The sequence below is a fragment of the Dromaius novaehollandiae genome, chromosome 1, assembly GCF_036370855.1.
Source record: "Dromaius novaehollandiae isolate bDroNov1 chromosome 1, bDroNov1.hap1, whole genome shotgun sequence".
Classification (NCBI taxonomy): Eukaryota; Metazoa; Chordata; class Aves; order Casuariiformes; family Dromaiidae; genus Dromaius; species Dromaius novaehollandiae.
The window spans coordinates 119,547,186-119,568,845 of NC_088098.1; the positions used below are offsets into that span (position 1 = coordinate 119,547,186).

A 21,660-nucleotide genomic window follows, 5' to 3' on the forward strand; every position below is an offset into this window, starting at 1 on the left:
TGCTGGAGGAACATCTGTAGAAACTTAACGGAAAGTAAGAGGCAAAGAACAAGCCTTAGCAACTTCATCACAGCATTTTGGTAGAGATGAAAAAAATAGTGGAGGGAAGGTGACTGTGATGTGTGGCGTGTTTTTGTTTTGCTTTTTTAACTGTGCAAAGATGAGAACAGAGAAAAGCAACAAGAAGCACAGCTGTAGGGTAAAACTGAAAGGCAGCTAATCCTTTTGCTAGATTGGTACCCCTGATCAAGCTATTTCTCCAGGCCTTTGAATACATCCTGGCAGACTTTGTCAGTTTTCTCAGCTGTGACAAAAAAACCTCTGCAGTTTTAACCGGAGGCCTAACCATCCCTTGCCTTTCTGAGAGCATTTTGACCTGTCTTGCCCATATGCCAGCTTGTTACTTTCTCCAATCCATTTGTTTGCTTTTAATTTGTGCTAGCTTTAAAATGAGCAGTGCAGTGTTTGCTAAAGGATTTTCTTCTTTCCACCTTGCAACTCAGTTCATGATTTATGACATTTTAAAAAATTTTTAATGAAATAATCGGAAAACTTCATAAAAGATTTGCATAAAGTATGAACGAATCCTTACACAGAGGAGCAGTAAATCCTTTCAGGAAGCAAACTCCCTTATAGAAGCCAAATAAGTCATTCACAAGACAAACATGACCCCTAAAAGAACTGCACAATATATTTCTGTGCCTGTGTCCCTGGACAGTTATGGATTGTTATGGAGACAGCTTCTCTGTCTCTTCAGACTATACAGAAAGGCTGCTTGCTTTCCCCTAATGCTTCTTGGTAGGGTCCTTTCTCCTTATCTCAGAAAGGTTGTGCAAAGCCCAGCACACACCTAATACTCAGGACAGATACTGCTTAGCAGCCTCCACCTTTGATAACAGGCTCTTCATCTTCCCATTCATCTCTTGCCCATCCATCTGGATTTAATTAAACACCTATCCCTTATCCATTGAGGCCAGAGAAGTGATGGATCTCCAAGAATGATTTTAAGAATGACAGTGTACAGCTGTAGAAATCACTGGAGCAAAAGTACTATTTCCTTTGGCAGAAAAGAGGACAGTTTCTAGAAATTTGGGTATTATAATGCTTTTGGACCTTGGAAAATCTCATCTATGAATCTCCCTTAGAAACCTGAATTTTGCCAGATCTTATGAGATGCAGAGAATGGGGGAGAAGCAGCAGACAGGATGTTATTCAGACAGCAACGCATATCTTCATGGCAAGAATGCCAACACGTGCTTGAAGAGGTGTTCAACTACTCATCAGTAAGTTGCCATATGCTTTTGTCTGCTACTGGTTAGCAATGGCTACATGCCCTCTGCACAGGCAGGGGAGCTCTTAGGTTAACTTTTGAGTCCTGTAGCTGCGCATCAAGCTTTAGGAGTATGGCCTCTGTGACATGGATGTTCGGCTGCCTCTATTGCTTCTCCCAAGTCTGCAACGGATTTCTATGGGGTAAGTTAATTTAACAGCTAGATTGCTTCTGATACTGGAATTCATATTTTGTAGCTAGGAGTGGCAACTCTATCCTGTAATAACATATGTGAGGAAATTTGCTCAATAATTTCAAAAGGAAGTACCTTGAACTGACATGAAGGCAAGGAAGTACTGCCCGAGGAACAGTCCTTCTGCATCACACAAACAGAGAAAATTAACTGGAAGCAACTTTCTAATAAATGAGTCTAATGCATGCCTATGTGTCTGTTTCTCTAGAGTCTCTGGTCACACACAGAAGATTCCTCCCTTTTAAAGTCAAATTATTTAAGCTTCCATAGGCTGTAGAGCTAGATAAGCTTTTGGGAAAGAGATGGTGGGTTGCCAGGATTTCTTCCTAATGTCTCTCTAAATCTTATTCAGAAATAGATTATCCTGTCCAAGTCTCTCAGCTACAAGCATTTATAGGCACTAATTCATTAGCTAGATCTCATATTATGGAGGAAATACAAACGGCCTCTTCTTGGCTACATATTCAAGACAATGCACATACTCAGAAAACAGTGAAATCAATGGGAAACTTTCTACATACATCTGGACATAATTCCTGTAGAATGGCACAGACATCAGTCCTAAATAATTGCACTGGATTTAGTGTGACTTTTTGCAAGTTTGTGAAGGAATTTACACTCTCACATGAATCAAGCAAATTAAACACCCATTAAATCCATGGGTAGTTCTGTTCTCTTTAAGTATAATTCAGGCTCATTAAGTCAAACAAGTAGTAGCTGCTTTGTTGGCTTAAAATCCAAATACATGTGATTTAAACAGTGCATGGAGAAAAGAGGAGTTTTTGTTTTGGGGGTTGTTCTGTTTTTGGAGGGATGGAATGATTTATGATGAAGCTAGGAGTGAAAAACAGGGCTGGGATGAGATTTTCAAATGCAATCACTATTTTCTGGTTTTGTGGCATTATGTAAGGGGGTGGAACAGATGGAAAAAAAGTGTTTGAACTTCCTATTTGTACTCACTCATTGACTCTGTCAATTTGGCCATCTCTTTCTCTTTTGGACATCTCCTGGGGGAACAGACAAAATAAAAAACAAACATATATATAAAAACACACTTGAATGCAAGTGGCTAGGTGAGGGAGGGAGGACATTAATACTTTATATATTTTTAATGTATTTAGGGATTTAACTTTGCCCCTAAATGGCCTGTACCTCTGGGGGCTTTCTTGTAGTCTGTGGGTTGTGTCAATTGACACTGAAATGTGATAACTGAAAATGTGATAAGGAAGGAGGAGATCCTTCTCTATTTTATGCTCTACACAATAATTCACAAGTGTGTTAGGACTTTTTTGACAAAAGATGTGAAAATGACCAGCCCACAAAACAGATATACTGAAGCAAAATACCCACTTATGTATAGATTAAAAAAAAAAAATCAGATGGAAGTTGGAGTGAATGGCATGGTATTGGCTTTGACACTGGAGTGAACTAACAGAAGTGCTGCTTCATTTATTCCTTTGGTATGTGAGGGACACCCCCTCAAAGCTGCTTGTCTCTATCACTTGTTTGTGGCATCAATTTTTTTGAAATCTATTTTTATTTTCCTGTTCCAATTACTTGTTGTAGCTGCTGTAACTAAGCCTGTTTTGGCAGATGGCTTGGTGAAGAGCCCTCGAATTCAGTGGAATTCCCCTGACAACAGGGACCAACACACTAAACTGTGCCTCAGCCAGAGCAGTAGAGGCCTGGTGTGTTCTCCTGAATTTAGACCTGGAGTTCAGTTGAATTAAAACACTCAGCCTTGACATGAGCTTTGCCCTTTGCATCCTTTTAAACCCTAATTAGCTGCTTTTTAGAAGATGGGGTATTTGCTCTGACCCTTATGTTCCCAGAGACTATACAAGTGTCCTCAGTGATTGAGTTCCAGCCCTGCAGGTGAAAAGAGCTAGTGGTTACCTGCTGCCTTTGAAATGCAAACAGCCCAGATGTTCACTAGTTTTAACCCGGCTGACAAGCCCAGTTGGGAAAGCCAAAGGGAAAAGAGTTGGGTGTCAACTTTTATTAATGATGGATGTGAGAGCCGGGCCTCCCCCTCTGCCTGGGTGGTGAGGGAGGGCCTTGCAGGGGGCCGAGTGCGGCCTGTGGGTGCTCAGGGGTCAGCTCTGGTCCAAGCAGCTTTTCCTCCTAAAAATGTTGCCAGAAGAGTGAATTCCTTCCAAAATAGGACTTTACTGGGCACTAACCCCAAACGGAGCCCCAAAACAGATGTGGTCTTTCAGAGCTAAGTCACTATGACATGAACAACCCCCACTGCAGCAGTTCCAGTCTTGTAAGACTAGAATCATCTCATAACTTGGATCTATGCCTCGATCTACCTCTGTCTTATCTCAGTGCTGGCTTCCATTTCATGCAAAAATTCAAAAGAAATATTTTTTACACCAAACATACTACTACTCTTACTTCAGAGAGCAAGAGTTTTGCTAACACAGTTCACATTTCCTAACAAGAGGAAACACTGGAACTCATGACACTAGCAGATAATACTTCACAACAGTGTGTGTACCCCCTACTGCTTTTCCTATAAGGAGAAAAGTTTCAGATTGCATCCTGAATCAGTGGTGGGTTAATGCTCTAAGCCATGCTGATAATTTATTCAGCAGCAGATTCATGCATTACAGTGAAAGAAGAGAGGGAGAAGTGTTGGCATAGCTGGCATTAGAAAAGCACAAGTGCGCCATATAGTTCCATTAATCCTTTTTTTTTTTTTTTTTTACTGACAATCTCTTGCATGGTATTAATCATTCAAGCATAGCACTGTGAAAATCATCAGTAATTTGTGTCCATGTTGCTTTATAATGTTATAATGTGACCTTAAAATACCTCCATCTACTAGCAAACTTACAGTTCATCAAGAACAAACAGTTGGAGAAGATAGATGTTGAGCCCTGAAGACAAAAGGCGGGCTTGTTAGACTAATAAAAACTTGTGATTTTAAGTATTACAACTTCTTGCATATTTTTAAATACTTTTACTAATGATGAAGTCTATCTTAAGGACTAGGAGATTAGAATGTAATTTTCTTTTTAAACTAAAGTATTGAATATAATAGATAAGGAGGTTAGATGTTCTTGAGTCTTCGAGCTCTGCTAACGATCAGATATATGTTTAGATGATGCTAGTACACACAAGCACTAGCTGAATAAACGTTTTCCTCCAGTAACAGTCTGAGACCACTGACAGGTAAACACATGAAGCAGAGACTTTTAGTTGTAAAGGGACTGCAGACTTTCACTGCAGCAATAACTTGTATTTCAATAAACCCTCTTGCTACTAAGTTATGCCATGTTCGAGAGCAAAGGTAAGGTTTGCAGGCTTCTGAACCTGTCATCAATGTGAATTTTCCTATTAAAGAAACAATGTGAAATGGCAGCTAAGATTCAGCTAATTGCTGCATTTGAGAATACTGAAAGATATGATTTTTTTTTTTTCCTGTGAGAAATGACCAAGACTACCGAAGTTCTGATATTCCTTCTTTAGAAGGCAAGGGGTACTTTTGTAGGAATGTGGTTCCTCAATATGACAGGTTAAAAAATGACATTTTATTTTCCAGGTACTGTCTTGAAAAACTCATCCTTTTACTGTTACCACTGAAGTTTAAAATTTCTATGAATTTTTTTGCTCAGGTTTGGTCTTTCTCTCATGAACGCTAATACATGCAAACAATTATGTTTTTCTGAAAACTTTAGGCAAATTTTTCCATTCACCTATTTTATCAAAATTCTGAGAAGACATTGTCAAAATGGCAAATTTTAAGAATATTTGAACATCTCTAAGAAATACTTGTTCTGATGGCAAATAAAGATGGAATTCAGTTCTTTCCAGAGGAATGAGTTCTGATAGAGTAGCATGGGAGGAGAAGTTACTAAAACATTTTAGTTGGCAGAGTAAGAACTTGCCTTTTTTCCCCCCACTTCTTACCAGTGTTTTATTTTTGGATCAGAACTGCTCTTTAAGGGTGGGTTGTGGTAGCATTCTTTCTTCAGATTACTGGGGAAACAACTACTATCTCAGGAAGTACATCAGGCAAACCAGGCCTTATTTTTATTCTCTGTTGATGCAGGGAGGCTCATATTTTTTCTGTAGCTATGTGCTACCCTTATACCCCAGTGTGAGGTGACTAGTGTCCTGTGTGCAAAAGAAATAGGCAAGAAAGCCTGATCTTCATATTATAAACAGTATGGATGCAAAGTGCAGTTGATGGATGATACTGCTGTGCTGCAAGAAGAGATGTGTGAATTGCAGATTGCTATGTAAAGCACTTCACCTAGTAAAAATGGCTGTTTAAAAAGCTGCTTTACACTTTTTGTACTGTTGGTGAGGTCTTTCATTCAGCTGAGCGTGTAGGAAAGAAGCTGTGAATATTCTTTCTCTACGGGAGCTGTTTTCCTTTCTTTAGCTGTGTGCCTGGCCTTGGTTTATTTTGATGGGTTTGTCTGAGACTGCAGTGAAATTTAACCATTATTGTTCCTTAGTGTAACTCTCTTCCTACTATACAGTCACAAAGATTACTATAAGCTTTCTTAAGGCAAGCGAAAAGTGGTCCAGTGCTACAGTATCTTGAGAATGCAGTATCCCTAATGTTGCACTGAACTTATATTATCATGTTGTTGCAACATTCATAGGCTTAACATGATGCTGTGTTAACACAAAGTGTGGATCCACACCACTCACTTCTCAACCAAAAAGAATCAGGCACCCTTGTATAAAGCTCCGATTGCCTGACTCTGCATCCTGAATATTGTCATATACACTATCAGGGCATGCACAGGAAGACATGCCTGTAAGGTGGTGCAGACTAACGTTTTCAGTGTCCTGCATGAGTGGAGAGTGAGGATCAGATTCCAGATGGGAAGGAACCAAGATGTGGAGTACCTGGGCCACTTGAGTTGTATGGAAAAAGTTTTTGGACAAGAGACAATGCATGATCTCACTGTATTTTTTGTATTTATCTGATAGAAAGACATGGGCGCATCCTGCAACTTTCTCTTCAATGACTGTTTATATCAGCTGGGATGAACTGATGAAATCGTTATGCTTATTTTGTTTGATTACTGTGTGGCTGAAACTACTCTTGTACTGTTGGCAATTCACAAGTGCAGAGCTGCACCAACATACTAGGAATCTATTGACAAAATTTAGAACTTTAGTTAAAAGTACCTAAATAACATTTCCTCATTCCTTAGCTAAGCCACTACTAAGTCAGAACTCAAATATACTATTTCCATTTCATAAGCTTTTTGTGCAGCTTTGTTACTTTCAAAAGTAATTCAGTGGCAAATCCCTAGTAATTTCATTGATATATCCTTTAAGGCAATAGCTCCTCAATCGCTAAATGCAAATTCAATGAGCAAGAAGCTAAGAGGAACCTCTTCTGAAATTTTAGTTTAGAGTAATCTGTCTTGGGATATCTTAAATTACTTTTCAAACTACATGGAAATGGTGTTATGTTTGAAAGACTATTAAATGAGAATAATCGAATTTCATTTTATAGTGTCTTTCATTCTGGTGACATCCTAAAATGCTTTACAGTAATGAATTAGATACTGGTTGTCAGGCAATGGTGAGTAGGCAAATGCAGCACTCATCATGTGTTATTCTTTTTAGCAGTAGCCTACACTCAGCTGTTGAAAGCATAGCCTGTTTTAGATGGAGAGGGATTGCTGGAAGAAGTAGGAGCTCTTTTTGAAAAATGCCATAGGATCTTTGACTTCTACCTGGCCACATATCAAAAAAGGAAAAAAAAATAGTTTAATATCTCATCTTTATGGCATCTAACAATGATATGCCCTGGGTCATTGCACTATTTTACTACCACTAAAATCCAAGATGTATATAAAGAGATTTACCCCTGCCTAGATTTATAGGAGTTCCTTTTCATGCTGCCCTGGCCTGAAGCTTTCTGGAAAAAAAAAAAAAAAAAAAAAAAGTGGATATTTTGTTTGTTGTTCCTCCTTGCTGATCCCAAGTTAAGATGGTTGGTCCCATCTGCATGTTTCGCATTGTCCTCAGGAATTAACTCTTGGGGTAGGGACTGTAACTTGCACAGGACCCAGCACAGCGGGATCTCGAGCAAATTGACCTCTGCTTTAAAGGTGAGAGTATTAGCAAGTAATCCATAGTTCCTTGCAGTGATCCCAGCATTTGAATAGCTAAGACTGTATTTTAGAGGAATATCCTGTGCTTGCCACAAGCAGTAATTTCAATTTGCATCAGTTAGAATGAACTTAACATATAGTATTTAAACAGATGAAGTGAGCAGCATTCACCGAGGGTGTACCTTCACTAGATTTACCAAGCAGGAGAGGAGAGTATGGCTAGTTAATGTGTTTAGATATCATGAAGCTCTCAGCAGCACTGCTCTAAGAAGCGGTCTATGGAGGAAATTTGCATGAACAGCAGGAGGAACTGAATTTATTTTTCTGAATTCTAGAATATATTTTTTACATTTCTCATAGTTTTTTAGATAGCTTATTCATTATTCACACTTAGCCTGTAAAATATGCATGGGAAAAATCTCTGTTCTTTCTAGACAGAAAACGAAGCAGCTATTCTAGACAAGCTTGTCAACTCTCTTTGGGCTCAAGATATAAAGCTCAGAGTCTTGTATTAAATCTACTGCAAAAATATTGTCATTTTCTGACTACAAGGTACAACCATTCACATATTAAACAGTGAGGATGGTGTGTGGCTGTTCTGAGGGTAAGAAATCTTTCTAGGAACAAGAGTAACATAAGTAAAGGTTGTTGACTGCAGTTTAGTATGTGAGAATGTTTCTTAGTGTAACTGCATCTACTGTAACATAAATAAAAAAATTTCTGAACACGGTAAAGAGAAAAAACAATCCAAGGTGTGTTTGTTTATGCGTGCAGAAGAGAGAATACTCATATTTATGGAACAAAAAAAGACGGAGACTTTGTTTTTGACATCTTAAATAAGATCTAAGCTGTAGAAAGTCATAGGTTTTCACTTATTCTTAAATAACCTAAAGAACTTCTCATATTTTTAAATTAATAAAAAATTGATTGCAGAGAACGTGAATCTAAAAATGTTAAAACCAAGCAAACTACCTTTGGCAGCAAATTTCAGAACTGATGACTTCAAAGCATGCTTAATTTACTGTGGTAGCAGTGCTGGAAAATGCAGATTACTTTATGAACATTTGTTTTACATTTCTATGCGATTACATACTTGCTGGTTCTGCTGTCAACTGTAGAAGAGCCACTTAAGTAGTACTATGAAATGGCCATTAAGGAAATAAAGGGGACATTAACAAATGATAGGTTAATTGAGAAATATCTTGGGTAAGGAAAAAGACCAAAGGCAGGGTTTAAGCAATGTGATAGTATTGTCACATGATTAAAGATAGACCTATTTTCTTAGTTCTTTGCTCCAGAGGATGAAGTGTATTCATTTAGCTTTCATCTGCCATTACAACTGCCCTGCAGAATATCTGAAGACTTGATTCTTTCAGATCTCAGTAAAAATACATCTGTTATCGGACAATGCGATGAGCTGGCTAAAAACTAGGAGCGCTTCCATTTTTGTATGTTGACAATCAAAGATGTTTTGCAGAGCTTGCTTTAGAAAAACTAGGCTTTGAGTGCTGTAAAAAGTTACTGATGATGGTAGTTGCAGTGGAGTATTCAAGGCTTATCAAGCCTTATCAAGCTTATCAAGCTTGGCTTATCAAGCAAGTATTCAAGTATAACATTACTAGCCTGCATAATGAAACTAAGAGTAATTCTAAACTGAAAATCAGGAAGAAAATGCTGGCAACAAAATGATGTAGTGATGAGAAGTTTGCAAAGCTTTTTACTTAGGGCTTTTAAAACTACATTGGATAAAGCAGTATAAATTACGTATCAGCAAACAATCTTTTAGGACAGACTGGATAATCTTATGTATGTTTCTTCATCTAAATCTCCTGGCTGCAAGTAGGGTGGCTGTATGCTGCCAACGCATAGCGAGAAGCCCTATAGTCAGTGGAAATAGTCTTAGCTCAAAGGCTCTTGGCACAAACTCTTAAACTGCTATTTTCCTTTTTAGGGCATAGTCCATGAATATATTCCACATATAAAAGATGTATGTTAAATTCTTTAAAAAGTTGGTAGAAGCATAAAAGAGGAGATGCACTCTAGTAAAATGGGTTTAAAAATACTTATCCAAATTTTTCAGCTCCTGATAGTGCACACACTTGTTTTCTTCCATGAAATCATTGCCTCTCTGCTATCCCTCAGGAAAATCCCAACTATTTGATTGCATTGTCATGACATATTCCAGATTTTAGTAAGAAATACTCAAAGAATATTCATAGAATGAGGATTTCACATGAAAAATTATAAGGAGAAGCATGCCTGAACTAATCTAGAAACCATTACTTAAACTATTTAAGAGAAAAAGGATCTAATAAAGTATGCTTTGTTTATTGCTTGCCTTGATGCATTATAAAAATAACTCATAGCTGAATAGAACAGATCAAACATTTCAAAATGAAACCTATTTCTTCAGATATCTTGTGAGTCTTAAATGATGAACATACGACTGGGGGACTGACGTTTTTCTTTGTTTTGTCCTATGATCATGCTCATTCAATGAAACTTCTTAAACAAGAACTGTCTTCAGTGTCAGATTTGGCTTCAGACTGAATAATACCAAAGTAGCTTTTGCAATTTCCAATTTTAGCAGCCTTTTTTTGTTAGATTAAAACAAAAAATCTTCAAAAGCAAATGCATGGAAAATGAATAAGGTAATGTGTCAAATGATGTAAAAATGCTAACAATGAAAATACCTTCATGTCTGTATCATTTATTACTCCCTGACATAAAATTGAACTTTTGCTTGCTTATGCTGATATTTAGGCTGGTTTACTGTGCTTTCCACAGATCTTAGTGGAACTGCACCACCATTAAAATGGAGAAATGCTGATCTAAATCAGGCTTTCTGAATTTGAGAACTGGGACTTTGTTCAACTTGGCATCTTCCACACAGAAAAATCAGAAAATGAGAGTGTAGTGCTTTCTGTATGATTACTTTGTCACTGGTGACCTTCCCACTTTAAGGTGAAACTCTTTCCCCAAATGCCTGAAGTCACAACCCTGACCTTCAACCTACCAGCTTTTCAGAGTTAACGTGGATTATAATAGGAGCTGCAGCAGAAATGGTCAAAAGGGGAACCTTCAGACATATGGCTTGAGGTTCACTTCAGTTAAGCTTACCTCTCTAAAAATTTCGGTATACAGTCTAGGCAAGTTATTTAGACTCCCTTTAGCATCAACAGAGGGAAATGGGCACATCCAAAGACAAGCTATCCTAATAAGTGTCTCAGGTAGAAGATTTGATGCTGGAAGGGCTCAGCTCATTACAAATGCAGCCTATGTGACTATATCAGACTAAATACCTGTCAGACGGCTAAAGATAGTGATTACGAGCCCCCTCACTCTGAAATTGCTGTAGGACTGACTGCCTTTTTGCTGTGCTGTTTTGCTCCTACCCTTCACCTGTTCTCCTCACCCCTATGTGCTTCTTGTCTGTCTTCTCACTTGTCTTATCCAACCCAGCGGCTTTCCTAAAATGCCCTCTCCCTTCCCTTTTCTCTCCATTTAAGTTGTTCCTTTATCACTAAGGCTCCTTATCCCTCTCTTCACACTCTCCCACACTCCCCAAAGAACGGCTGCGAAACTTGCATGCTCTCCGCTGCTCTCGTGCTGTGCACATCCCCCTCTCTCCTCGCTATCCCTCAAGCCCACACATACTATCTGCCTTACCTAAATAGACTGTATATCTTTGTAGCAGGGATTGTCTACTACTTGAACTGCCCAGGCTCAAGCATACATTGCCCCATTTCTGGCAGGTCTTTAGACACTGTGGTGATATTTCTATTTTAATAATGTATGATATATCACATGTGATCATAAATAACATGTGCAAAATGTTCACTAATACAAATGCAAAACAAGGTGAAAATCATCATAGTATTACTCTTGCCATTATTTTAGACCAAGCTAAGGAAGAGTTCTGGTTGTTCGGAGAGACTCCTGTTTACTGTCAGCTGAAGCTAGAGGTAGTGTTCGCATTTATTGTTTCAAACTAAGACAAAAGGCTGTTTTCTGTACAGGAATGCCTGCTTGGCATAGCACAATGCTGCCTAGAGATCCCCAAGCAGCCTCTGAAAGAGCAGTCTCTGTCAGCAAGTAAATTAGTTTGCAAGAGCAAATATTGGCAAGAGCCAATATAACTACGCTGTAGTACTTGAGTTAGCTCTTTAACTACATGTGTTTTGCATTGTGCCTTGTAAGTGTCCCCTGTGTTCTGCCTTGAGGGTTTAAATATATTTTAACTGTAATATCCAAACAAACTCTATATGAATCAGACAAAAGATCTGCAAGCCAGCCACAGCAAACCTGGGTATTTCTTAAACAGTACACCTGATTATATACAGTGTACTTTATATACAGTGCTATATAATAGGAAGGCTTCCAAATTTACTGGCTTGAGTTCTCCAAGTTTAGCCTCCCCTGAAATAACATATATGGTGCTAGTGATAAAAGGTCAGCTCATGAAGCTATCCATCTCTGTTGCTTTTAATCTAAGTGTTAATGGTAGTAAAATATTAAGACCTATCAACTCATAAAAGGAAAAACGGTGCTTTAATAGGGATGGGATGGGATAAAGCATTTTATTCCATTACAAAGATATCAAACTGTAATGACATTACCACTTGTAGATAGGTCTTCTAGGCTCCTCTGCTGTACCCTGAGGTCTCTAGGAAGGCTGTCCATAACCTTCCTACACATTATTGCTCTTTCCTGAGCCCTCTGACCTCCTGTATTGCACACCCTTCCCTCATTCAATGTTTGGAGGAGTTTCTACACAATAAGGCTCTCTTTTCCTCTACCTTTTTTGATTATTTTAACCTTTCTTCTCTCTTATCTGAGGTGCCTCCATGCATTACATGTAAGAAACAGCATGGCAGAAAACTAACTCTGGAGCTTATTAGCTTAGGACAGGTCTCCACAGCACAGACACCTCCTGGCTATCACAGACTTCAGCTCATACAGTTGTGTGGCTTGTGGAGGGACTGAGTTGGGACAGGAGGTCACCGTAAGGCTGAGGGTAGCTCCTAGGCTTGGCACTGTGATGCACCAACACTACTATGGTGTCTCCCTTTCTGAAGGCAGAACAATTGCTGCTAAGTTGGATATAGCTCCACAATGCTGCACTGGATGGTACAGAAGTCTCTAAGGCTGTTTCATGAGTTGTCTGGTTATGCTATTCCCACTTTTAATTCTCTTGATCTGTCCTTAATGTATTTATGGTTAACAGTGTTATCTTTTTGAGACAAAACATTACAGTTAATTTGTTTTAATCTATCAGTCTCTTCCCTTACAAATTATCAGGAAGTTCACTATCACTGATGTTTCCAAATATTTTTTTAGAGTTGGTCTTTGAAATATTAATCAAGAATACCTGGAGTGGGAAAAAGTATTGATTTTTTTCTCTAATTTTTAAGACTTTTTTTTTCAAAGATGTCCTTATTTCTTATTCTAATGATGTCTTTTTTCCCCCCGCAAAATTCTATATTATGCTTAACATTCATTCATTTACATGTAAACCTAGCTAATAAATCTAGCTAATAAAAGGATAAAGATATACCAATTTTTGTACTGTCCTATGAATACAAGCATTCTAGTAGTGTGCTAAATAGATGAGAAATATAAAAAATGCTTTGACTTTTTTTTGTTTGATGTTTGCTGCATAACACTTGAATGCTTAACACTTTGGACAGCTTTCAGTAATTTAGGGCTAAATTAATCTTTACTCGCAGAAAGAAGGAAAAAGATTTAGGGAAGATGTTTTGTCTTTCCTTGATTTTAAAAAATAAAAAAAATTAAAAAATCTCTACTTTTAATCTTTCTTTCTGCAATAGTAGCTCTGGGGAAGGCAGAACCCACCAGTCTCAAGCTTTCCTAGCTATACAACGGAACAGCTGGCTCTGCCTTGTAAAGCCTTGATGTGTGACTCCATGGACTATTTTTCATCTTCTGGGTTTTTTTGTCTCTTTCAAGAGCAGCTTCAGCTGTAGAAGCCTGGAAAATGCTATCCAACATAGGCCCACATGGCCTGACTGTGAAAATCAGTGCTGCAGGCCTGCAATATGTCTTCATGAAGCTCTGCTGAATGCAGTCGGATTCCAGCCCAGCTCCGTCTAGTGAGAGGCTTCCCAGTGCAGGGTCAGCACTCAAGGCTATGGCTTCTTAAGACTCTTCTGTAGTATTTGAAAATACAAGAATTAAAATGACTGCATCAGTTTGCACTCTACTGGCTGAAATCAAATTTTCTTTTATTTCTTTGAGTGTACACCCTCTGAAATCAACCCTGCTAACGCATCTCTTGAGATCAGAATGATTTTCATTTTAATAAATTGATTGCTTTATAATTACTAATTCAATGCAAGCTGGTATGAATCACGGCCACAGAGGGTTTCATATCAAGCATTTTAAAAGAACATGATGTTTACAATAGTGATTATAATAATAATTGGAAAATTTAAAGTGGGCTCTCAAAATGGTTACACAAGGAAAAAATGACTTGTTTAGGCTTTCCGAGATAGTGTTAATTGTTTCTATGACTGGTCAAGTAAGTCGAGTTTATGGAACATCACCAGAACAGCACAGAGCTTCCCAGAGAGTGCAGCTGTTGGTCTCTTTTGCAGATGGGTTCACAGTACACTGGAGCCCAGAAAGGCATTCCAGGGTTATAGCCTTAGGCATGCCATAAGTATTTGCTGTCATCGTGCTGCCTCACCTGGCTCTGCTAGGTGCTTTGAATATCTCTAGATTCCTTTAAGTTTTGACCGAAGGCAATATTTATTGCCATCACATGGTCTACCTCCTCATCATTCATTCCTTTTCTAAATGAGAAGAATGTGTAGCAAGCACATCGGTAACTGTGGGACCTGGAGCCTTCCCTCTCCTGGCCAAAATGAGTACGTTTGAATAAATATGCCCAGAACAATTGGGGCAAAACCCCCAGTTTACTTCTACTTTTTGTTTTGTCCCAATTTAATATAATACTCTTTGTTCTTGTGATGTCTTCACTGCAAGATTAGTTAGCCTCCTGTGAAAGGCTTCATCAAATACTTCTGAGGATCTATTTAAATTACACCAGTCTTTTCATTATCATTCATTGCTTGCTTACAGTCTATTCTGGTGAAAAATACGATTTCCCTTCAAGGTTGCTAGAAACTCTTTAATTCATTTTTAATATACTATATCAACCTGTTTTTCTACCACTGAAAGAAGTTGCTGTTGTATGTAATTCCCAGGACCAACATTTATTACGGTTTTTCTTCATGTAAAATGAAGGGAAACAAAATATTTTCCCTCTCACAGTTCTGTCTTCCTCATTTTTATAAAATTTGTTCTCTTAAAAGTTTGCTGGTCTTTTACCATGTCCACAGTCACTGCTATTTTGTGGCTCTTTCGTAATTCTCACTTGGCAGTTTTTACACTGGAATTATGATTGTCCAAATTTTCTGAGCTACAAAAAGTTTTTTGCTCCCATTAAAGGTGTGGGTGATGAAAACCTTTGGAAATTAGGCCCTGAGTGCCTTAATAGAGTCATTATCCTTGTATATTGACACAACAGCTAGACCATATCAGTGATTCAGATCCAAATGGAAAATCACATCCCAAAATTACAATAAATGTGGGTACATGTAATTATCATCACGGAAGGCACTACAGTTTCCCTGCTCATTTAATCACGTTTTTCTCTGCTGGGACTGCCAACAGGGATACTAATTAATGTTTCTTCTAATGTGGACACCTGCCCATTAGGTGCTACTAATTTTTTGTATATACAGAAAGCTGTCAGATATTAATTATCTCCTTGTTTTCTGTTACTCGGGTCTCCAAAAGAGAAGTCTTTCTCGTTACCAGACAAGCATGAGACCTAGAGAGCTTTTGGGCTATTTTTAATTTTCTGCTTAGGAGGGGGTTCTTCTTGTTTTTGTTGTTTCGTTTATGGGCTTTACTTGACCTTATCCCCAAGGTCAAATGACTTCAAAAAACACCTATTTTGGGATTTTAGGTGGATTTTAGATTCAAGGAGAAAGGAATTATGACAATATTATTAAATTGACCTAAAAATTACTTTTGGCATGCCCAAATTAACAGCAGTCATGAACTAATGGATTTATCACATCACAGCTCTACTTCCACAAAATATTAAGAATACTTAGCACAGGCACTTTACTCTATTTCCTTATTTGAAGAAAAGAACCCCATTACAATTCTTCAGTGAATAAAAACTGTCTTACTGCTGTGCGACCCTCAGGCTGTGTTCTTCAGCACAATTTTATTATTTTAAATCCTTTTTTCATTCTGTCTAGCACAGTACAATACAAAATTTATTCCAGAAGTTATATCCAGTGTCTCTGTCAGTGAAAGTCATGATAGTAATTTAAGCCAGACTAGATAAATTGAAAAGAACCATGAACCATCTACACCTGTTTTCTCCTCACAAACATAGGGCCTGTTTCTTGGTAGATGCATAATCAGATACGCTACTATGCATGTTTTGTTTGTGTATTTTGTTGAAACGTACCTTGATTTAAACCTGGTTTTCTTGGTGTTCCCTGAATTTGAAAGCCTCTGACCTACAGAATGCATCGTATTTGATACAGCTTTTTCACCTGCTATTCATTCATTCTTATTGCCAGTGTTTTTAGCCACCTGGGACCCATCTCGAAGTCCTTCTCTGGGCCCATTTCACCAACCATAGCCACACTGAGTGGTATGTTACTCCTCAAGAGGTTAACGGGGCTGCTTTCTGTGGGAAGAAACCTCAGAATTTGGCCTTCTTTGGCTAGTCCTGTTGAAATCACATGCTCTCAGCAGAACCAGCTCAGGCTGCATGAGTGGGGAAAAGGGAGATAAATGAGTGTGGGTGGCATCAGATAGGGAAGGTGGGTAGAAATGTCTGAGGGTACTCAAGGACCCAGAAAGGCATGTGAAATCTATGTGAATCATGCAAAGAGAGGCTTGCTTAGGGCTTGCGGGGGGAATGTGAGGGTCCGATTAGCTGAGGAGGTGGTCGCGCAGCAGAGTGCAGCCCTGCTTTGGAGACTGGAGGCGGGAGAGCTGGTCAGCATAGCAAGGTCTCCTCGAGGAGCTCATTTATTAGCTTAGACCCAGTGTTGTGCCAATGTGCTGTCCTGTAGTCAGGGCTTGAACATGTACTTGTAAGATGAGCTGTGTGAGAGGTACCAGCTGACTCAGAGCTAGTTCAGGGGATTGGACCTTGTATTTAATGCAGTAGTGTAGGACGTTTGAGGAAAAGGTGAGAGAATTGAGCTTCTGGAGTTTAGATTCGGACCTTCAAGGTCCAAAATACTTCTACTTGTTTGACAAGAGTAAGAAAACAGCTAAACAGGGAGGAGAGCCAAATAAAATCACTCTGGAAATGAGATGTTGTTCAGGTTCAAACAGATTATGTGGCTATATGGGTCCAAGTCATTTTTTTTCCTTCTTCCCCTCCTAGACAAAACAATGGCAATTAGACGATGAGTCGTTGGTCTTTTCTGGCAGTACTCAAGGAGAATTTAAACTGGTGACTTCTTTACACTGTAATAGAGGTGTTAGAGTAAAGATTGGTATTTGATGGGACTGAAAAAGATGCCTAATTTCTTATGTTTGGAGATACTGATGCTAATGCCTTTCCTATGCCAGCATTTGTGTTTTTTTTAATTCAGCCATTTAAAAATACAATATATTTGTAAATCACCCCAGGGCTATCGTTCTTTCTTACTCTGATTTCTTACTGAAACAAGGCTGCTGTGACTCCAGGGTTTACCTTTTTTTCCTCTTCTGGTAACATTTCAGCAGTTTTGAGATCAGTTTCAATGACATTTGTTAGAGGAGTTAGAGATCTCAATCACATTAAGTTATTGGAAATTCTTTGAAAATTGGCTGCTGAGCAGGAGACAGAGACCAAATTATGGTCTTCCCTGAGCCATTGCTTGGACTGAACTTACTACTAGACTGGAAAATTCACATAGAATTGCATAGGAAAAACAGCTTTGTGCCTTCTACTGCTCAAAGAATTACCCACAGATGGTGCAGAATATGCACCACCAAGGGCTCAAATCTATTCGCAGTGACATTTCAGTGAGCCATCAAATTTATATACCTTCCCGGAAAGCCTTAGTAAGCTGTCACAGGCAGTATTTTTACCCCCAGAGGCACAATTTCAGCTCTAGAGTAATAGGTGTCTTCGAATTTGGCTAAGTGATGAGTTTCTAGGTATCAGATGAAAAAATTAATTGTGTAACTACTTCTCTTACTTCTTTCTTGTATTTTGCCCTTGATAGCACAACTTTCTGTTGCTGTGCAGCTCTTTGTATTTTCTCATTTTCTCATTCTCATCTGTCTGCACTGTATTCTGAGAAGAGTAAAAAGTTATGTCCTCCTTACTCCGGATGTGATAAGGTCTGGAGAATAACTCGCTGTGTAACTCTTCTGATTACAGTGGACTGTTATGCTTTTCTAAAAATGGACCTCCCTTGAGGATACATCATCCATGAAAAACTGTGTCTGATTTTTCATTTTATCCATATCCAGGTAGAGTCATTCAATAGTAGAAAGAGAGTACTAGTCTCATTTAAAATATGCATTAATTCATCCCTTCATATATAAAACCTTTAATGCTGCTTTTCTCCCTTTTGCAACATTTTTCTCAATGCTTCCTGAGCTGATCTACTCCTAACTGTACAATGTACACTTAGTACAGTGATATTTTTGGCTAAGCTGAAAGTTATCCACAGTCCAGAATTCTTGACAAAGTCTACTTGTCTACTTGCCAGCCCTCATCATGGGTTAAAGTACCAGTACTGGAAAATCCCCTGTAGTCAGGAAAGCAATTGCACCCCTGTTTAAGCAGATGGTTAAACACCACTGAAATTGCTTTGCAATGACACAGCGAATAAGGGCATGAGGCCTTCTCTTGCTAGAATACTGCCATTATGAATACGTGTGCTGGCAATGAGAGGCTTCTATGAAGTTACTAAGAACAGGTACAGATGGATGAAAGAATGCATAAGGAGAGATGGAGAACAGACACTTAGCTTCTTTTTCCCACAATGTGCTTATCAGTACAGAAAGACCAGGCCAGAGGATTCTGAATAAGAATTAGTAAGGGCTGAATTGTCTTTTAAATCACACTTTGGACCCTGCACTGCTTATTGGGACAGCTCAAGACAGATTGTGTGATGGCAGTCTTCTGTGTAATGTTTGAATATATAATCGGAATACGGATCCAGCAGCATGTGTATACAAGGTGCTGAACAAAATGTTCTGTAAACCTTGTCAGAAAAGTATACATCCTTGCCAGAAATACATACCCTTGAAAAGCACGAAGAGCTGTTAATATATGTACAATCTATCAGGAATGGAATCAAAAGGGATAGATGAGACAGGGGAGACTTCTTGGCCTCTACTGCTATTTATCACTCTCGTCAAATCAGCTGTAACCCATGAAGATACCCAATTTTTTGTCCTTATAGGAATATCCCACACTGAACTGCTGAGTTCTCTGCAGGGAATTCATTCCTCTGACTGCCAGTTCTTGTGTCTTATTTAACTCCTTCTGGGCTGCTCACAAGAGTATGACTTTGGTTTAGCCTGCTGCACTAATCAGAAAAGGCAAAATACAGTAAAACATAAAACTCTCTACCTTCTATTTGCTCTCTCTTTCCACTGTTCTTTCACACCCTGCCAGTCTGCAGAAATGATACGTCAAATTCTAAAAGACATTGAGCAATCCAAAATACGTATGGAGATTGGTGGAAATTTCAAAAGCATCTAGGCAGGTGGTCACACTAAGAAATTAATGGGAGTTAGATGCCCAGCCAGTTCTGAAAGTACTTTGTGGGACACATGTCTTTGTTTTGACAGCTAAATACCTTAAAAACATGGCCCTCATTTTTTTTTTCTGCAGAACAATACAGATACATAAGTTAAATTATTCTTGCCAATCTCTGTGCATTTAGTACCTATGGGATACGTTGTTCTATTGAAGTAGAATCACGTAGTTGCACTACCCCTTTGAGCAAATGAGAATGTATTAGTTACATGGAAGGATTGCATTGCTACTCTTGTTAGTACCGCAGTACTAATTCATCAAAAGGGGAGTTGTAATCTGTGCTGCACCTAACACCAAGGACGTACTTGCAAAGTTGAAAATGGTTTTGTAATAGATTTTGAGAAGTTTTGGGGATATTTTTGGAATGTATGTGTTGGTTATGTAATTTATTCTAATGTCAATACTTACATGAGGATCTCTTTACTGCGATGGGTATACTTTTATGTATTTTCCAAGAAGAATGCTTCTGGTGTTGTAGTTAGTTATCTCTGTGACAACTTCAGGTATCCCAAGTGAAATGAGGTATGATATTATAGAACTGTATTTTTGCTAGAGTGGATGCATCAATCCTAGGATACTCTGTCAGGACGGCTATGTCAACTAATGGTCACATCTCTAACAAGTGCTGTGCTGATAAGAATCTGCAGTGTAAGAATAGCCAATAAAATGATAACATAGTTTCAACAAATGTTGTTTGCTATTATACTTTGGTGTGTATTAGCAAAACTATATCCTGAATTCCTGAGCTGATCATTCGTTATCACCTGCCCAAAAGAATGTTCTCCTTTTTTCTTGGTTGGTGAAAAATCATTAGGCTAAAACATTGATTTTTTCAAGTTAGACAAATTAAAATTTAATAGTAGCGAATGTCAGTAGTACTTCCTTCTAAGCAAAGATTTCAGAAGCAAAATGGACCTTTAAATTATCCATTTTATTTCTGCCTAAAAGTAATCTGTTTAGGCTCTGGTCCAAATATCTGAACTGACTAGAATGCAAACCAACCTATACAGCTTTTCCATGAGTGCCCTGAGATGTTCAGTTATGTCTAAAAATAAATGGACTGATATGGATTATGGACAAATTATTTGATTTTGATAAAATAAGGATTCCTATTTCCAAACCTTTGCTCATTTCTGAACCAGTCTAAACATATTTGGACTGAGACATTTCCTTTACCTCAAAAAGTTCTATCAGTTTTCTAATCAGAACATGAGAAAGCAGTGTTTTGAAAGCTGTTACTTTTCTTGTTATCTTTTTGGATGCAGTCAGAAGCATAGTGCTTCTGGAACTCATACAGAGAAGTTTATTTCTTTGATTTTATTTTAAACAAACAGTTTGCACAAGCATGTGAAGGTTATTCTGAAAAATAACCTTCTAGCAGTTTTCCTATCTTTGATTTGGGGTCAGAGACTTCTTTTGTAAATAAATCTGATTTTAAGAACTCTTGTTGCTTTATAAAAATGTTTTGAAAAGTGCTGGTGTTTTTTGAAAGGAGAAGCTTTCATATGAATGTGGAAAAAATGACTTACTTATTTTGGTGACACCAACACTTAAAAAAAAAATCCAGCTGTCTGAATCTCTTCTTGCTAGCATCTCTTTTCTTCTGCTTTCTTTTGTTGGTATGGTTATCTTTTTATTTTCCTGTGGGGAACTAAGCTTGGGAGAGAGGTTTACATTGATCATGTTGAGCTTCAATGGATCTACCTAAATGAAGAGCAGGGGTTTGCTTGTGGTACCCAAAACCACTATCTGCAGCACAGATCTAATGCAAGGACTCTTGTCACCTGCTTCCTTGCAACGAAAGCTGTATGTGAGTGTATATAAATATCTATAGATATGTATACTATATGCAGTATGTATATATATTTGTGATATTAACACCTCCTTAGATATTAACACCTCCAAGACCCAAACTGCATTGCTGCTTCCTACCTAGCAAGGGAACGATCATCTCATTCATCACTAGATGGTGTTGGATTTCAGTTGGTGGCAGCAAGGTAACGGTGACATGTTTCAGAGTGCCTTCTATGGGCACTTTTACGGCCTATGAGGATTAACCACTTTGCCAAATGAAGTATGCATTTTTCTTTGGTCAACATTATCACACATCAGGTTGGAACACAAATTGCTTCCTGTCTGAAAAGGGGAAATTTTTTTTTTTCATTTTGTTCTAAAGAATTTTTGCTGTTTTTTCTTTAATTCTTTTTAAGATTCT

At 38.3% G+C, this 21,660-nt stretch overlaps 1 protein-coding gene across 2 annotated transcripts in view; it reads right to left on the reverse strand.

Annotated features, from left to right (window-relative positions):
* Positions 1–21,660, reverse strand: part of KCNJ6 (potassium inwardly rectifying channel subfamily J member 6) — a 162,679-nt gene that overhangs the window by 112,222 nt on the left and 28,797 nt on the right. The window contains exon 2 of one of the 2 annotated variants that reach the window (XM_026121516.2): positions 2,484–2,530. The exons of the other annotated variant lie outside the window; for it this stretch is intronic. Coding sequence (XP_025977301.2) covers positions 2,484–2,508 — 25 coding nt within the window. The 5' untranslated portion in view covers positions 2,509–2,530. The remainder of the gene's footprint in view (positions 1–2,483; positions 2,531–21,660) is intronic. 2 annotated transcript variants of the gene reach the window in all.